This window comes from Manis pentadactyla, chromosome 10 (assembly GCF_030020395.1).
Source record: "Manis pentadactyla isolate mManPen7 chromosome 10, mManPen7.hap1, whole genome shotgun sequence".
Taxonomy (NCBI): domain Eukaryota; kingdom Metazoa; phylum Chordata; class Mammalia; order Pholidota; family Manidae; genus Manis; species Manis pentadactyla.
Genome location: NC_080028.1, coordinates 94,701,715 through 94,720,714, shown reverse-complemented (window position 1 = coordinate 94,720,714; position 19,000 = coordinate 94,701,715). Strand labels below are relative to the sequence as shown.

General features: G+C 50.6%; 1 protein-coding gene and 1 long non-coding RNA gene across 2 annotated transcripts in view; one reads left to right on the top strand and one right to left on the bottom strand.

The window, feature by feature from the left end:
- The window catches only part of LOC118922550 (NADPH--cytochrome P450 reductase), a 63,646-nt gene that overhangs the window by 17,410 nt on the left and 27,236 nt on the right, over window positions 1-19,000 (bottom strand). Inside the window, exon 2 of the mRNA XM_036905442.2 lies at window positions 13,501-13,697. Within this exon, the coding sequence (XP_036761337.2) occupies window positions 13,501-13,685 (185 nt within the window). The 5' untranslated portion in view covers window positions 13,686-13,697. The remainder of the gene's footprint in view (window positions 1-13,500; window positions 13,698-19,000) is intronic.
- LOC130679165 (uncharacterized) lies at window positions 2,309-4,713 on the top strand. Its single transcript, XR_008992197.1, has 2 exons — window positions 2,309-4,336; window positions 4,532-4,713. It is a non-coding gene; the product is annotated as an uncharacterized LOC130679165 (long non-coding RNA).

Genomic DNA, 19,000 nt, shown 5'->3' with positions numbered 1-19,000 from the left:
GGCTTCCTTGCCTTCCTCTTGCACAGCACCCGGACCCTGCTAACTCGCAGGGAAAAAGAGGGTGTTTCCTAGAACAGTTTGGGTCACTCTGTGAGTTCAAAGATGCCCAGTAGCACAAGGTGGCATGTGCTAAGACCAAATGGAAGGATCAGACACTCCTGTCACAGGGAGCAGGCACTGTGGCTGAAGAAACTAGGAAAGGCCTCTCGGAAGAGCTGGTTCTATTCTCAGGGACAGAAAACAGCTTCCCAGAGAGAATGTCATGGAAACTAGCAGCCAAGGGATTCCTGGATGAGGCCTGTGCAGCTGGTGGGAGCCCAATGCTGGCTGCCTAGGGGTACGTGAGAGAGGAGGGCCTCCCAGTCGGGCGGGCAGAAGTCCTGGCTGGAGGCTCTGGGAGAGGACAGGTACGCCCCAGGCAGGTCTGGCTGCCAGCGTCAGAGGGCGGGCAAGATGTCCTCAACCGCCCTGCCGCTGGAGGAAGGGGTCTCCCAAGAGCACGTCAGAAGGCCAGCACTGATGCCTTCATGAGCTTTAGCCCCTGGGGAAGGAGAAACACTCCCGCCCTCTCCCCTTGGCTCTGGGTGGCATCCACAAGTCCTGGGCAGACCAAGGTCTGGGAGAGCAGAGAAACCGGAGGAGATGGAGCAGGCCCTGATGCATCTTCCTGGTGTCCCTGCTGGTCACACAGGCCCTCCTGAGAGCAGCAGGACCTGCTTCTCACTGCAAAGTCCACCTGCTCAGCCCAAGGGGGCCCACCCCAGAGTGCTCTCAGCTGGCCTTCCCCAGCCGACAGGAATTTACACACGGAACCTGGTGTTCCACAGACAGAGGAGCTGGGGATGACAGACTTCCTGGTTTCTGGTCCAAACCCCTTCCTTCAAGCAGGTTAATGCAGCCTGCAAACCAGGGCCAAAGGGGCCAGAGGTGCGCACATCCAGGTAAGCCCTGGGGACCGCCCCTGACCCTAATGGTCAGCTCTAAACAGCACCCTCTTCATGCCTCCAGGGGGGCCCTGCCTGCGAAGATGTTCTGTCCACACCTGGGTTGGGCGCCACGTGGCCCCTTGGCTGAGGGGCATTCACACAATCTGCCACCCGAGACACTGTCTGGAACTGACCTTCTCAGGGGCGCCTCGTCCCTCGGAGATGAGTACGCGCATCCCATAGTTTCTCACTCCCAATGCCAAGGCTCAAGGGAAAAGGCAGGTTACAGCTCATTCCTGGAAACAGGCAGGGAGCCAACAGCTAGGAAGTTGGGTTGTGTCCATCCTCTCGGCAGAGCTGGTGGGCTGTGGGCTCTGAAAGTGCTCCTGACACCCCAGGCCTCTTGGAACCTCTGCTGAGCCCCTGCCTGCCTGCGTCCCACAAGCCAGCAAGCGCAGCAACATCTGGCGCTTCGGCAGGGAGGAATCAGGGCCCAGGGCCGAGGCCTCCCGTGATCCCCTGCGTTTGGGCACACCCCCCACCCCCTCCTTCTGTATGGACCCAGGGAAGGAGAAAACCTTTCCAACCCTGACTCGGGTCTCCTTGGCAACTGTTTATATCAGAGCCAGTTCTCCCCACATCCTCCCCCTTTCCCATTAAAGAAAAAGAAAAGGAAGTCAGTAGCTGAATGAAGCACTTCTAGACCCCGGAAGGCAGCATGTGCAGGTTGCCATGTAGGGCCGCTTCTCCATAAAGGAAGCCACAATGATCCCTCTGCCAGGGTGCCTCAGGACCCTATCGGATTAGATCTGGGATCCATCTTCCTCCCCAAAGAGGACCTGTGGGCAGCAGAGCCTAAGACACTGAACCCACATCACCTGGGAGCACAGTGCGTGCTATGGAAAGGGCACATCTTATCCTCCTGTCGTGTGGCAGGGCCCCTGGAAAGGTGGGCCCTGTGTTTGCTGCTGAGATGTCTCCTCTGGGAAACCCTGCCTGCAAAGGCGCCTGAGTACTAACAGCCATGAGGAGAGGCAGCGGCTGGCCCAGGCTTGGAGCCCAGGGCCGTGCAGCTCCGAAACACAGTCCAAAAGGTTCCAATTAGGGCTTTCCTCTCCTAGATTGGTAGCAGGAGTCTCTCTGGATGAGGTTTCAGAAGTCAAACTGCAGTTGGCCATATGGGAAAGATGAAAGGGGGGAGGACAAAGCACTGACTCACTTTGTTTCCAGTCCCCTGGAACACTCAGGAGGATTTCTGAAAACTTCAACTCAAATTTAATTTTTTGCACAGTGGAACTGATTTCCTCTGGGACTTTCCCCCGCCCTTGGTGACACATGGGGCAGCTGCTTTTCAACAGCTCCCTTCCAGAGCCTGTGTGTGGTGACAAGTTCTCCAACGCCCAGGGTACATGCATCATGATCAGAGGGGAGAAGCACTGAGCTACAGTATGCAACGGTGGCAGAGCTGTGGGCCAGGCTGGGCAGAACAGGACGACCTTGGCCTTGAGGCTCCCACAACGGGGGTGGGGGCTGGGTGGTGGGTGGTGGATGGGGAGGGAAGAAGGCTCCATGAGGCCAGCCTGCACTGCTCTATGGGCAAAGCTGTCCCATCCCCGCGGCAGAAAGCTAACAGTTTGGAAAAGCTGCCTTTGGTGAAAACAAAATGGTTCTGTGGAGCTTAAATAAAAAACAGCAGCTCTCTCCACCGATGGCACAAGAACAGGAAGCCAGCTGGGGCAGGAGGCAGTGAGGCCCCCACTTCCCATGACAGCTGGCCTTTGGCAGCTGGGAACTTAAAGCAGGTGTGGGAGGCCACGGGTCAAAGACAAAATAGGGGATGGGGACGACTAGTTACTGCATGCGTGCTGTACGCCAGTTAGTATTCAAGGGGCTTTATATTTTATTTAATCCTCCCCATTCTGTGCACTGGGTAAGGATTTCTAGCCCCATTTGACAGTTAGGGAGACTGAGGCTCAGGTGGAGCAGGCACTCACCTCCCCTGGCCGTCCATTGGCCAAGGCACAGCTCACAGAAGCCCCTGGGCAGGTCTGGATGGCATACATCACAGCCCTTCCCGGAAGTCCTGGGTACCTACCCTTTAGGGTGCTCTGCGGCTCAAGTGGGCTGCTGTTTCCTTATGGGCCCCCTATCCGCACGGCCTCTGGCACATATTCACCACCACACACAGCAGGACTCTGCAGCGTGCCCTGGCCCAGGCCACCACCCTCCCAGCACCTAGGGCAGCTTTCTGGCCTCTCCCTGGAGCCCTACAGTCCACCGAGCAGTGACTCAGTGTCAGGCAGGATGAGAGCCACCGCGCGGACAGCCCAGGGAGAGGCTGAAGGCCAAGGAATCGCTCAGGGCTATGCGCCAGTCAGTGACAGAGAAAAAGTCACATCCTCTGACCCTAGGATGATGTGGCTCTTGTGACAGACAAAGTGGCTCTGCCATTGCCTGCAAACAAAGGGGAAAAGAAAGTGGGGCAGAAGGAAGGGGCAGAGACAGGGCTGAGGCAGGGTTTAGGAGGCAGGAGGCAAAAGTATGGAAAGAGAACCCCAGGGCTGAAATCCTGCTATCAGCTATGGACTCTCAACTTTGGGTAAGTCATTCACCTCTCCTCAAATTAGCTTTGTCATTTGTAAAACAGGGATCTGAGAATCATGTTCTAGAGGTCTCTGGCAGGGAGTCCCTTCTGAACTGTGGGCACCTCCTGCTTCTGTACCCTCTCTATCTGCACTGCTGGCCCTGGCCTATCCCACCTCCTCCCCACCCCCGCCTGCACCCATTCCCATCACCATCACTGCCTCTGGACCTTCCTCCAATCCATTCCAAACTGCTCTTCAAGGCTGCTCTCAGGACCCTGCCCTGGTTCAAAGTCCTTCCTGTGGCTCAGATAAAACCAACCCAGAGGAAGGCCAGAGGCCCTGGGTAATCCATCTCCCCAGACTCTTCTGTCCCAGCTCCCTGCATGACCCCAACTCCCTGGGTGACTCCCAATTCTCTCAGTGGCCTAGACCTGGGATCTACCAGGACATGCCTTGCCCAGAGCAAGCTCTGCCTGTCCCTGCCCTGAGCTTCTGTACCACAACCCTTTCCCAGCTTTCTACTCAGCCTCCCAGACTCAGTTCAGGGTCAGTTAAATCCCAACACACCCACCATTGGAGGGGTGTCCCTCCCACACATTCCCACAACCCCTGGGAACACGGTGCCACCCTCAACACTCCCAAATGCATGTGAGCCCTTAGGTCACTGCTGTCCTTGTGCCCTGATGCCTGGCAGAGATGGAGCCAGAGCCCCAGTGCTCAGCTACACGTCACTTTCCCAGACAGGCCCCCTGGGAAGGTGCAGGTGCTAGCCAGAATGGCAAAACCACTCAGTCTCATCAGGAGACAGGACAGAAGGAGAAGCAGGTGACATCCCTCAGCCGGCGGCCGGCAGCCCCAGGCCTGCACTTGCAGAGGGGGCGTGCACATCCTGAGCCCACCTTCCGGCTGCTTCCATGGGTGGTGGGAGGCTGCTGCCCCCCTCCAGTCCAAGCACCCATGTCTCCTGTGTGCTTTTCTCTTTGTAAAACTCAGTTGAGATTCTACTTTCACATTCAGCAGAGCCGGGGACCCCTCTAGAGATAGTGACCCCGAACTGCCCGAGGGGGATGTCTAGCTCACTTTCCATCTGGCGGCACTCAATAGATAAAGATGGATGGAAGTGACGCCAGCAGCCTTTGACTCTGGGCCTTCCTGTTCCCTTCTGTTGGAAGCAAGCTCCTGAATAAAGGTCATGCCAGCAATGAGCTCTTTTGTGGTTTTTCAGAAGCCACCCCCAGAGGGATGCAATCAGCAAAATCCAAACTGTGGGAAACTGTGAAATAAATGACCTGGTTTCTTCAGCAAAAATGCTGCAAGGAAGAAGCAGGGCTGGAAGGGGAACTCTGAAGTAAGAAACTCCACTTTATGCTAAGGAGAAAAAACCAGGCTCAAAAGGCTGCAGCTACCTACTTCCTTTTGCATGGCATTCTGGAAAAGGCAAAACTACAGGGACAGGACTAAGATGAGTGGCTACAGGTGAGGGCTGGGGGTTCCTGACTGAAAAGGGACATGGGGGGATCTTTTTGGGGAGACAGAATGTTCTATAACTTGATTGTAACACAGGTTACACTGCATACCTCTGTCAGACTCATCAAACTGTAGACTTAAAAAAGGTGAATTTTGCTGCATGTAAATTATACCTCAATATACCTGACCCCTCATTGAAAGAGAAAAACTATATGACTTACTAATCAGTAGCAATTTATGGGTCTGGTTTAGACCCTGAATTTAAAAAAAATGTTTAAAAAAATTTATCACTTGAGCAGGGAACTATGAACAAGTGCTCTTGACTGAGTGCGTGGCGATCCTGAAGCTCACTACTGACCTTCAGGAGGGTGAGGATGACCCCTAAAAAGGGGAGTCCTTCAATTCTAGATGATTGGAGTGTTTTCATTTCTGTAGATAATTTCATAGGAAATATTTCCAGTTTCCTATGAACCACATGATTTCTTCATTCATAATTCATATGAAGTATGATTTATTATGAAATTATATGATTGCTCTAAGTAATACAGGAGCAGCAGGGAGGGGGAAGGAAACAAGTTGGCTGCAGAGGACCATGGCTAGCACGGGGGATGGGTGCATTCACTCTTCTATGCACTGGTATTTATTTGAAATGTGACATTATAAAAAGCTTTGTTCTTCTTTAAAGCAATGCTTAGGTGCCCCAAGTGAAGCCGAGGTGCAGGGGGCCACTACAGGGATGTGGCCATGAGCAGAGCAGAGGAACAGCAGCCTGGGCTGGCTGCGGCTCAGAGGCTGTGGTGCACGCCCACATGCGTGGGAAGGTGGCCTTGCTCAGCTCCAGCCTTTGCTGGCAGGCATCACTGTGGGCCTTCTCTAGCCAAATCCTCTGTTGTTTTTTTTTCAAAAGAAGCTATAAGTCTGGGTTTTATGTGAAACTTCAGCCTTTTCAACGTTCTAATTTAAAAATGTGCTCTGTCCACAGGTATGAGCTGTGTCAACACTGAGGACTGAGTGGGAATAGACAGGAAAGAGTCAACTTTTAGAATAATAATTATTATTTTTATTATTTATAATTATTATTATGAGAATGTGCTCTTTATAACTGCTCATCTTTATCAACTCTTTAATTGCTTCTGCAAACAGTTCAAAAGACCTCCCCTGGGGCATGAAACCACGGTCCTGGAATAGAAGGCTCAATATTCTAAGATGCCAATTAACTTGTACATTTGCTCCAATCCCAACTAAACTCCCAGCAGGCTTTTTTTTTTTTCTAATTGACAAGCTGATTCTAGAAGTTACACGGCAATGTCAAGAGCTCAAAAAAGCCAAGAGAATCTTAGAACAAAGCCGGAGGACTTACCCTGCCAGATATCAAGACAAGAGTAACTATAAAATTATAGAAAATAGAACAGTGTTGTATTGGTGAAAGGGTAGAAAACAGACCAATAGAACAGAACAAAGAATTTAGAAATCAACCCCCACATGGACGGTCAAGTACAGGGGGAAAAGAAGAACCTCCCATGGCTGCTGCTGGGTCGGGTAGATACCCAAAAGAGAAAGTGAAGCTTGAAGTGCCACACATCTTTGCCAATGCCAAGACAATTTCAGGGAGATGGAAGATCCAAGGTTAAGAGCTATAGCGGCGAGGTGTGTACAATAAAACATAGAAGAACATCTTTGTGACCTTCAGATAAGTAAAGATTTCGCACAGTGGACTCGGAGACATTGATTACGAAAGAGGAAGTAAGGTCAATGAAAAGGTGAACAAATTAGCCTAATTTAACAAGTTGGACTGACAGTATCTCTTGATGATTAAGAACTTCTGATGACCAATAGACACTATTAATAGAGTACAAGGGCAAGTTACGAAAAGGACATATTTCCAATTCATTTATCTAACAAAGGGCATGTATCTAGAATGTAAAGAACCCTGAATAATCAACAAGGTGGCTTACAGCCCAGTAGAAAAAAAATGGGAAAGTCTTGAACAGACAGACCTTCACAAAAGATAATCTAAATGCCAACAAGCATATGAAAAGGTCACTGCCATCAGAGAAATGCAAATTAAAACAGGACACCACCACATACCCATCAGAATGGCTAAAATTAAAAAGTTGACAAAAGTAAGCATTAGCAAGGATGGGAACAGGCTGGGCGTGGGACCGTACGCTGATACAGAGCAGAGGGAGCACAAACCTTCCTGGTGACACACATACACCTAGCAGACGTATGTCCACATGGGAACCCAATTGCATACTATAATATTCATTGCAGCACTCTGTGAGAGCACTCCAGATGAGAACAATTTAAGTGTCCACATCACTGGGATGAACAAATTGTGGCCTCGTCACACAACGGGCCACTGCGGGACTGAGAGCCGAAGAACCCACCTCCACACACGTGGATGCACCTGAGTGCACGCCCTGTGACCCAGAATATGGGTCATCTGGGTCACACTCATCTGTGCCAGGAGATGTAAGCCATCTGCATCACACTTATCTGTGTGTCACGAGAAGTCAGGAAAGCAGTGAGCTGGGGGTGGTGTGAATGGGGGGGTCAGAGGCTCTGTTTCTTGACGTGGATGCTCATGTTCATTTTGTGACAAATAATCAAACTGGGCCCTAGGATCTGTGTACTTTTATGTGTGTGTGCCACATACTTCAGGAAAAAGTTTACAAACAAAAACAGGTGGCCTCCTGGAGCTCGCCTCCCTCTAAGCACTCCGGTCCCACATCTCTCCGGCCAGCCTGAGGACCATGGCCCAGAGGCAGGAGCTGGCAGAGGCCTCACTCTGTCCTCAGCCTTAGAAACAACTGTCTTCCTTCTCATAGTCTTGACCTCTCTTTTCCCTAGTTACCCCCGACCGCCACCGCTTGCAAAGGGGTCCAAATCTCTTCAGTTCAGGTTGTGCTCCACCCCTCACCCTGCCCAGCTATTCCAAGGAAATCCTCAAACTCCCCATTGGAAAATGCTTCTCCTTCCCACACCTGTTCCTGAGCCTGCACAACTTGCTCAGCACCACCTGCAGCTGTCCCGCCCGGTTCTCCACACCCAACCTGGCCCTCGCGCCCCATCAACCATGCCTTCATAGTACCTGCCCCTCGGGACTCTTCTAGGCTGGATCCTCTCTTGGGACCACCTGCTGAGCTGCCCCCTTGCCTGTCTCCTGCCTGCCCACTGCCCTCCACCCTCCACCTTCCACCTAGCTTACACGCAGCCCATGTGGGGCCCTTCTGAAACTGGGTCCAATTACTTCACTCATTTCCAGACACCCTCCAATCGGGATTCAACCTGCCGCCCCACAGCATCCTAAACATAAACCCTCACGATCCCACCAAACTAGCACTGTCACCGCGACACGTCACGTGACCTTCTCCCACTGGGCCTCAAGTCGGCCACTGCAGCTGCCAAACAGCCCCTCCACTTACAGACTTGCCCTGGACCTTGCCTCCTTGCTACAGCCTTTCCCCAAGCCCGAGGCAGAGTCGGCCCCGCCTCCTGGGTCCCCCTGCTTTCTTCACTGCTTCCCTGTTCACATGGCTGCCTTTCCTGTGACTGGAAGGCAATGGCTCCACTTTACTGATGTGGCTTGGCACAAAGTATTATGTAGATGTTTGCCTGACTCAGTGTACCCAAGGATGCTAACCAGGATTTTCAACATCACTCTCACGTCCATGCCACCCCAAGCGCCCAAGGAACCTCCATGGGCTTTGCCTGCTTCCCTGTCAACATTCCAGCCCTGAAGTGTTGCTCCTGAGCTGGAACTCTGTCCAGGAGGAGTCAGGGCAAAGCCTACTCTGCTTGGTGTATCAGACCCTCACCCATCACGGCCCACGAGGGCAAGGACTGCCTGAAGCGCCTTCCTGGATGGGTGCTGGTCTGGGCCCTGAGAGCAGGCTCCAGGCTCTGGAAGGGCCCACGGGTGGTGTTATTAGTCATTTGTGGGCTGTGGCAACAGAAGCATCCAGGCTCCTGAGGGTCTGAAAGTCAAATCTGGACAGGGGGTGAAGGCCCCAGAGGCTCTTTCTGGATCCCCTGCATTCACAAGTCGGGGTCAGCCAGGAGGGACTGCAGATATAAGGCCTGTGCCTCTATGCCATTCTCTGCTTGCTGGTTAGACATGGTTTGTCCCACTGGCTTGGTTTTTTAAAAAACTATCCATGCCCAAAGGTTTGGACACAGCATCCCAGGTGGCTGAGGCCTTAAAAGACCTAACACGGCAACTAAAAGTCACCCGCCATGATGGTGAGAATTCCTGACACAGCCCCAGGCCATGTATAAGCCCTATCACTCCCCACTGACCTGGTGGGTGAAGGAAGCTCTGTGCTGTGGCAGAAATCACTGGTGCACACTGAAAACATATGTGGTCAGGGAGACTGATGCAGGAGTTACAGGAGAAGGTCCAGGCTGGTGGCACAGTTACGTCAGCCAAAGGACTTCGCTGAGTCTCACTTTTCTCACCTTTGAAATGGGGAGATTAGCAGTATCTTAAGAGAATGAAGGTAGCCTGGTAAAGCAGGGAAGACACAGGTTGTAGAGTTTGTAGACTTGGGTTCAAAAGCCGGTTCTGCTACTTAAGACGTGAGGGGGCCATTGGCAAACTCCTCAGTTACTAGCACCTCAGTTTCCTCATTTACGAAATGGGGTTATAATGCCTGCCTTGAAGGGCTCTTGTCAGCCTGGAGATGCTATTAGTAATAAGGATAAAAATAATCATACATACCATTTAAGGTAAACACATACCATGCACCAGGACCTGGGCAAAAGCTCTGTGATGGATTATGTCATTTAATTTTTATAACCTGATGACATGAGAGCTATTATTATCTCTAGCTGACAGGCGAGGACAAGGACTTTGTTCAAGAGAGTAAATAATGGCAAGCACTGCACAGCCAGGATGCAAACCTTACTCACCCAATCTTAGGGCCAGAACTTGGCCACTGCACTGTGAATGTTGGCCCTGAAGTGTGCCTGCATAAGGCCCCTGGCCACAGCAAGTACTCAACACAACAGACTGAGGGATGAGAAAGGCATTTGTAGAGTGGTGTAAGTCACTGTACATACAAGGTTAAATTTTTATGATTATGAAGAGGGAACTATGGTTCCAGCATCCTGGCAAAGAGAAATAATTAGAATCTACAAAATGCAAGTGCTCCCTGTCTACAGCTTTTATATCAAGTCCTCCTGCAAGGCCAGAGAAGTGACGGGGAGAATGGCAGTCCCATGTCCTCACTCAGGGCAGGAATGGGGTTGGGAGGGGAAAGGACAGACACCTCCATTTTACAGATAAGGAAACAGAGCGACTGTGAACTGGGACTTGGAGACTGGTCCCTGCATCTTGAGAATCATACTTGTTCACCAAAATGCCTTCTAACACTGGAATGCACCTCCATCAGCCCTGGCTGGAAGGTGCTGGATTCCCACTCACCCACCCAGCCTCCTGTACTTCCTCTGAAAGCCTCAGGGTGTGGCACAGCCTTCAAGCACCTGCTCAACACCATGTCCCCCAGCTCATCTCCCTGATTCCTCCACCAGGAAGAATTCCTTCTTAGAGTTCCCCAAGCCTGTGTTTCTGTTTCTGAGCCAGGCCCTGCAAATTCCCAGCCTCCCAGCCTCTCCCTGATGAGCAATGAGGCTGCCCCAAGGCCAAGCACACAGGGCTGTTGCAAAGAGGCTCTGATTAGATATTGCACATGACTGCATTTCTCAAACCATTTTTTTTATTAAGGTATCATTGGTATATAATCACATGAGCAACATTGTGGTTAATAGATTCCTCCCAAGTCCCCACCACATACCCCATTACAGTCACTGTCCATCAGCATCATAAGATGCTTTACAAATCATTTTTTAAAAGTGCCTTTCAATGCCTTCACTTCTCAGCTTCTTGAATGTACACCTGACCCTGAACAACATGGGTTTGAGCTGCGTAGGTCCACATATATGCAGATTTTTTTTTCAATGAATACACTGGAAAACTTTTCAGAGATTTGTGACTGAAAAGCATTTTCTTTTCTCTCGCTTACTTTATTATAGGAATACAGTATATTATACATGTAATATATAAACTATGTGTTAACTGGCTACGTTTTTGGTAAGGCTATTAGTAGTAAAGTTTTGGGGGGAGTCAAAGTTAGATATGGATTTTCAACAACTTGAGGAGTCAGTGCCTCTAATCCCTGTTGTTCAAGGGTAAGCTGTAAATGCCACCTTGGGATTCTTGGTGCCTCACACAGTGCTCGGTCCGAGATGCTTTCTCACACAGACACTCAGCAGCTACCATGTGCCAGAACAGTGCTAGGTGACATCATAAACATCCCTCATTTGATACTCACAACAGTCCGGTGAGACTGGCCTCAATGGCTCCATTTAGCTATTGAGAAAACTGAGACAGACGGGGTTAAGGGTCTGGCCCGGCTGTACCCTGCACTGGACTGCAAGCTTGCTGAGCACGGGGACTTCATTGATTTCATTCGGAGCTATCTGGGACATAGCAGGGCCTCAGTAAAGATTCACTGAGTTTTGTAAAATGTAAAACCAATGCCTTGTTAAGGGTGTAAGAACTGTATTCCCTGTATCTGCTTTCATGTTGGAGGACTATAACTTTCCCAGGAGAGAGACCTGCTGTTGAAACCAGAACAGGAGCAACCTGAATAGTCCCCACTCAACTGGAGAATTCCGGCCTGAATGTGGCCATGTGCACCTGAGACCTGCTCCTTGTGGAATTCAGGGAGCCCCCCAAGGGCAGGGCTGTGTCCTTGGGCTCTCTAAGCACAGATCTGGCCTGGGAGACCCCTCAAATTGGCCTCTAGGCTCTGGAGTCTGAGTCTGAGGTAAAATAGTAAACTCAAGAACCTAAGCTGGTTGTAGGAATGATAGGAAATTCTGTCTTGAGGAGACAGTGGTATCCTTACCCAGTCACATCTTCACCACCCTTTGTTAAGTATCTAAAACCACCTCTACTCTTACTTCCTTAATATTTTTCTTTGATTTGCCTTTCTACTTAAACTTGCCTAACAGAAAATTTATGGAAGGATAAAAAAATCAATAAAAGAAGAAAACAGTGTTAGTACAATCAGGCTGGATACTGTCTATGATACTGTGATCTGTAATAAGAAATAAATATTATTAGGTCTTTGCCCTGTTTCTGGCACTCTCCGAAAACTCTTGTAATTTCCTGAGTGATAAGAGCGATAAATGTGTTTTCTGTTATTTACAACTGGACCGTTTCAACCACCCTGGAGTTCATGGTAATAAAGTGACTTTTGGAAAACTCCCTAGGGATGGGACTGGTGGCCAAGGGAATCTTGTGGTGAGAGGGTTGGACCTTTCAGTCCCAGCCCTGACCTCTGGGGAGTGAATCAATTCCCCAGTGGCCAATGATTTAATCAAGGACACCTATATAATGAGGCTTCCACAAAAACCCCAAAGGATGGGTTTTAGAGAGCTTCAGGTTGGTGAGTACATGGAGGTGCTGCAAGAGTGGCACACCCGGACAGGGCATGGAAGTTCTGCACCCCTTCCCCATACCCTGCCCAGGCATCTCTTCCATCTGGATGTTCCTGAGTTATGTCATTTTATAATAAACCATTAACCTAGTAAGCAAACAGGTTTTCTGAGTTCTGTGAACTGCTCTAGCAAATTAATCAAACCGGAGGAGGGGGTTATGGGAACCTCTGATTTACAGACCATATATAGAAGCCCAGATGATGCCTGGACTTGGAATTGGTGTCAGAAGCTGGAGCAGGGGCAGTCGTATGGGACCGAGCCCTTAACTGCTGGTATCTGATGCTAATTCCAGACATAGTGTCAGACCCAGCTGGGGTCCCAAGAGCTGGAGAATTGTTCGGTGTGAGACAAACTCCCCACACACCTGGTCACAGAAGTGTTCAGTGTGAGTCTTGAGTAGAGGAGAGAAACTTTTCTTCTTATGCTGTCACTCCCCAAAGCTATAAGCTTGAGGTTGCTCTCAGCATTTAAAAAGAGAAATTAGCCAAGTGTTAGGTAATGAAGATATATTAGCACCAAACCGCATCTCCCTCCTCATTGGTAATGAAAGGGGCTGAAAGGAAATTGCAAAAACTGAAGCCACCTTACTATATATAGGCCTTTTGCAAACAGCATCTCTGTGATCCCACCTGTTTACAAAATGGAAAGACCATGGGCCTGGAGTAAAATATTAACCAGGTGCCAGCTCCAGCTCTGCCTAATGCTGATGACCTCAGGCAGCCCCTTGAATGCCCTTGAGCCTCAGGGTACCTGTCTGTAAAGTGGTTCCTTCTACCATGACTGGTCACTGTGAAGTTCGAATAAGAAACAGATATAAAAGGACCTTATAGACTCTATATAAAGTGCTATATAAACATAAGGGATTTTTAAGACAGATGGGAAGCACGGTCTACCAGTAAGGCGAACTGGAAGTGCTGAAAGGGACCTTGCATCTGGTTTGCCTGGTCACTAGTGACCGAGGCCTGAGCGGCTCTTCAGGCTGAGAAAGAGGGATCCTGGGAAGTGTCACTTACGTTGGCTGAATTTTGGTGAACTCAGGGATTTCTTCTTTTTTCTTTCTGAAGAGGAACCAGTAGGTCAGGAGACCCACAATGAGTGAGAACAGAATCATGTCGGTCATGCTGAAGAGAGACACTTCCTCAGCCACTGTCTCAGCCCCAGTGGTAGTGTGGCTGGCATCTGTGTTGGAGTCCCCCATGTTGACGCGAAACTGTTGGAAGAGAAATGACAGACATCAGCAGGGTGAGAAGGATTCATCTGGTGCCTGCTGGGGTCCCCTGAAAATTTGAGCCTGGGTCTCAGTGCCCCCAGGGCTACAGCAACAGGCAGAGCACGGGGCGCAGGGCTGCCGGCTCTGCAAGACATGGGCCAGGACATAACTGCAGCCCTGGGCCGGGTCTCAAAGGGCAAACGGCCCTCTTGGTGTCAGCCCAGTCCAGGGTGTACCCTGGGTGCAGGCACGGCTGGAGCTGAGACAGGAGCCCCTGCAAACACAGAGAACAGAAACCACACTCCCAGGACCACTGATGTCCTCCAGCCCCACAAAGACACGGTAGAAGGCTTGGTTCCACATGGGAGAGGGGCCACTTCATGGCAAACCCTCTCCCCACTGTACAGCAGGCCGAGGTCGCCCAAAGCTCTTCAGGACTGGCCCGTGCATGGCTCCTGGGAAGTAACTTCCAAGTCCTTGGACTATGCTACTCGGTAAGTGTTTCTGTGCACCTGCGACCTCAGGGCACACAGATAATTTACACCAAAGACGTTATTTAGGTGAACGCCTGGGGCTCTGAATCATACCCTACCAGTGTGGCCCCCAGGGTGCCAGAGACTGAAGTAGGTAAGCTTAGAGACGGAGACTCTACCAAGACTGATTCCCATTAAAATCCCTGGACACCAAGGCTCGTGTGAACTTCCCCGGCTGGCAGTGCTTGTGTGTGTTGCTGCACATGGTTGCTGTGAGAATGTTAAGCGCCATCTGTGACACTCTATGGCGAGAGGATAGCTGGAAGCTTGTCCCTGGTGTCTCCTGGACTGCCCTGTGCAGCCTTTCCCTTTGCTGATTTTAGCCTATGTCCTTCTGTCGTTATAAACCCTAAGAGGGAGTAAAACAGCTTTTCTGAGTTGGGTGAGTCCTGGAGAATCACTGAACCAAAGAGTGGCCTTGGGGACCCCAACACACTGACCTAGTTAATTCCCCAGGAAGATGCTTGGTTGGTCCTTCCACTGTTGAAACCTGGCAGGGAAGTAGATCTGCTATCCACTTACCAAAAGTGAGCAATTCTGAAACCTCAGCAGGCCACTTCTACCACTTAACGAGGTGGGGCTCAGTTCTGGAACCTGCATCATCTCATTTTGCAATCACTGCTCTTACCAAATGGGTGCTTTCACCACAACCACGGCCCCTGGGCTCGGTCAGGAACGTGTTGGTCACATCTCAGTGACACAGGGATTTGAGATGGCTTCATGTCTGACTTCCACTAGTGTCACCGCCTCTGGGAAGCCACAGGACTGCCCCAACCAGCCAGTGCAGCCCAGCCCCCAAGGGCTCCGGTGTCAGCTCTGCCACCTACAGATGCCGGGGCCACTCAGGGAGGCCCTCATGCTGGGCGCTCTGCTTTCTCACTAACCTGAGCTGCTTTTCTAAAGGCTGAGTTCTGAGATAATCTCAACCTACCCTTTATAACATGTGATGTTAAAGGACAAATTTAACTCTAGTGCCCATAGACAGTACTGTTTATATTTAATTTTATAAACACGGTTTGTATTTATCCAGCGTTATTCACGTCTTCCTCTCCAACCCTGTCACTGCCGTCTGTCACGCCCACAAGCCTTCTGTTAACTCTCACAAACCATGAAGAGCGAGGGCCAGCTGTGCTGGATTCTGGAAGGGTCACCTTGCAGAATCATGACGGCAGAGGAAGCTGGGACTCTCTGGTCAGGGCTGGGGGCTGACGGGAAAGCCTGGTCAGCACCCTGCGCATGGCAGCAGTCAGTGGATGACAGCGCCCCATCGCCCTGCCCTTCTCCCTTCAACTCAGGTTGTCCAGCCCCCTCACTTCCTGAGGGGAAACTAATGGCCGCGAAGAGCAATTACTGTTGACATCAGCGCAAGCTGACCACACAGCTCAGGAGAGAAAGCCATTCTCTGCAGGCATGCATGAAGGTGAGGGCAGGGGGCAGACACACAATCTCATTCTTTCTACAGCACCTGCTTCAAGCCCCAGGCCACTGCGACAGCCTCCTCCCTGCTGTTCTCCACACAGTGGCCAAAGGGATCCTGTTAACAGGTAAGTCAGATGTCACCTCCCTAATCCAAATCCTGCAACAGCTTCATAGCTTCACATCACACTTAGCAAAGTCTTCAGTGCTTACCTGGCCTATGAGCCCCATGTGATCTCACCCCTGGACCCTACTTCCACCTCATTTTCTGCTCTCCCTTCCTCACTCCTCACCAGTCACTCTGGCCCCTGTGCTCCTCCTCAAGCCTTCAGGCCTGCGCCTGCCTCAGGGCCTTTGTCCATGCTATGCTGGTGCCTGGACTCCCTTCCTCCAGCTGTGGCAGGGGTCTCTCCCTCACTTCATTCAGGTCTCCGCTCAGATGTCACCACCTTAGAGAGACTTTGCCTCAGGACAGTAGCTGTTCATTCTCCTCCCCTGCCCCTCACTGGTATGATGTGACATTATGTTACACTTTTTTCCCCACGGTCCATCTTGCCAACTGCACAAGAGCAGGCACTTCACTTTGCTCACAGCCTAGCAGACAATGAGCCCCAAATATTGACCTGTTGAATACATGAACTTTGATTCCCGAGCAGCTGGGCTGGCACCACACAGCACACAGATTAGGCAGTGGTTTCTGAAAACACAAGGCAGACACACGAGGATGACAGCCGGTGCGGCTGTGTTCACTCTCGCTCTGTCTCTACACCTGCACTTACTGCTTCTTTCAATACCTCAGGTCTGTGCGCCTGAGGTCAGAGCCAGCATACCACATGCTCCTGCCCCCGGCACAGGTGCAGCCCCCTGGAACGTGTCTGATCCCCTGCAGCAGGTGGGCAGGGCTTGGCCTTGAGGCCCCTTGCACAATGGATACCTCCTGCACCCAGACCTGGGGTCTCATGGGACCTGAGGATTCTCGGGCAGCTCTGACTCTGAGGCTTCAGACAGACAAGAGCTGCAGGGAAGCAGTAGGAGGCACCTGGCCATCATGTCATCTGAGGCCTCCATCTAGAACTCGGAAGCAGAGGCTCCAAGGGGATAAGCAGCTCACCTCAGTGGCAAAACTAGAAAGGGCCCCATCTCCCAGAGGAGGGCTGTGTTCAGTTCCCTGCTAAGTAGGAAGACTTCCTGGACACTCACCCCTCCCCTGCTCTGCTGTGAGCTGCAAAGGGAAGAATGCCAGCAGAGGTACCTTTGTCTGGCACATGGTGGCAAGGAAGGACTGCCAGGCCAGCACAAAGGAAATCAGCCTGGGAGCACAAACCTTAACGCTATGATTCCTACACTAAGATGGCAGCAGCAAGCCTGCAGCTGAAGCCGTGAACAAATAGTTAAGCCATTATTATGATCTCATGTAAATGATTATTTTCCCACTGAAACACACACGCTCATCTCTGCAGCCTGCATCTCGGCAGCCCTGACCCAGCAGCTTTCCACATGCCTGAAATGCTCTTCTGAAAAGCACCTCTGGGTGCTTCCTAGCCAGTCTTCAGACCTCTGCTCAACTCTCACTTCCATGGGTCACACTTTCCTGGCACAGCGCTTGGTACGAAATCTAATGCTCAGTCACTACCATGGAATGAATGAATGAATGAATGGAGTCAATTAGCACATTATGGCACATGGAATGTAAACTCTGCCTGAATCATAATGTGAAGTGTACAGATTTAAAGGAAATTTGGGGCTGCTCATGTGTCCATGTGGCAATTCTCTAAGACAGAGGTTCCCAAACTTTCTCAGCTCATGCAGCCCCTGGTTTCTTTGTAAAATCTTCAGGGTAATCCCTAGGCCCAAAGAAATATACCTAACAGTTTCCTTTATGAAGGAGTTAGGTCCAAAAGACCACAGAAAACCCAGCTTGGCAAAGACATTAAGTCATCAAAAGGTAATGTTGAGAGTGCAAACCACCCCCAGCTAGTACTTCACATGGAGTCCGACAGATGTGGGCTTTCTGTGTTGGGTAATCAGGCACCTGCAGAGTTGACTTGGCTGACTAAGGCACCTCAGCAGAGCCCTGGAATGAGACTGATGACATGAGATCACTCTCCTGCTCTCCTGTGCCGAGTGAAATACTTTGATGAGAAAATTCTGGACATCCTGCCTGATGAGTGTCTTCCACTGCAGGTGTGGCAGGGTAACAATCAGACAGTCTGTCTGAGGTCCTCACGTGCGCTCCAAGGAGGCTTTGGAGGCCTGTGCAAACTTTCTGCCCTGGAAGGGTCTTTAATTTGTATGTTGTTTCTTCTTTCTACATTAAGTGTAAAGGAGGAACACCAGATGGTGGTGCTCATGAGGCCAAATGCAACACTTGTCAGCAACAGAAACAAACAAAAAAATGAAATGGACATGAGAAAATAGAGTAAATTCTTAACTAGACAGACTCCTGCCACAGCCCTGCCACCAGCTGGCTGGGACTCTGGGCAAACCTTTTAATGGCAGTAAGCTTCAATCCCTTCATCTGTAAAATCAGGCACAGAGAAAGAGGTACATCAAAACACCAACCAAGCAGGTCTTCCTCACTCCAAATACAGCAGATCTGATTTGATCTTTTATTACAAATTAGGTCTATACATAAAGAGTTTTCATTTTCATTACAAATGTACATACAAGGGAACAGACAGACACTATTCCTCCTGAATTTCCACAGCTGGCCAGTTCCTGCAGATGCCATGGGCCAAGGGCAGCCATCTCCAGTCCAGGCACTGGTCGGCAGAGAGCCTAGCATGCTGCAGAGCAGGATGCACAAGTCATTGTCTGCCAGGCCAGGTGCACTGATAGTAGCTTCTCAAGTTTCTAAAAGGGCAAACAAGGCAAGAACAGAAAGGCTCTTTCTCCATCCAACTGTTTATACCACCAGCATGTAAAATCATCCTCCAGGAAGTATTTGTGGCTTTGCATTTACTGTACACAATTTCTAGTCAGTAAACAAGATTGACCAACCAACCTGGCACTGACATTAGGGTGAGTGGGTCCTTAAACAGCAACAAGAAGGAAGGAAGCCAGCAAGTAACTTAGTTGGCCCCTTCAGCATGCAAGTCACCCAGGGACAAACAGCCAGCAGCCCAGAAGGGGTCTGACACCCAGCCCACAGTAAGTACAGGGTCTGCTCAGGTTCACAAACCTCTGCCAAGGGAAAGCAGTTTCAAGATGAGGGAAAACCCTCAAGGAACCAGAGCCTGTTCTTGCCTAATCCCTCTTCCTCCAGACACTAAAAGATACTCAGGAGAAAGTACTTCCCCAAGACAGCCTGCTAAAAAGCTGTGCTCAAAAGAGCAATGGAACAGATTCTTCTTT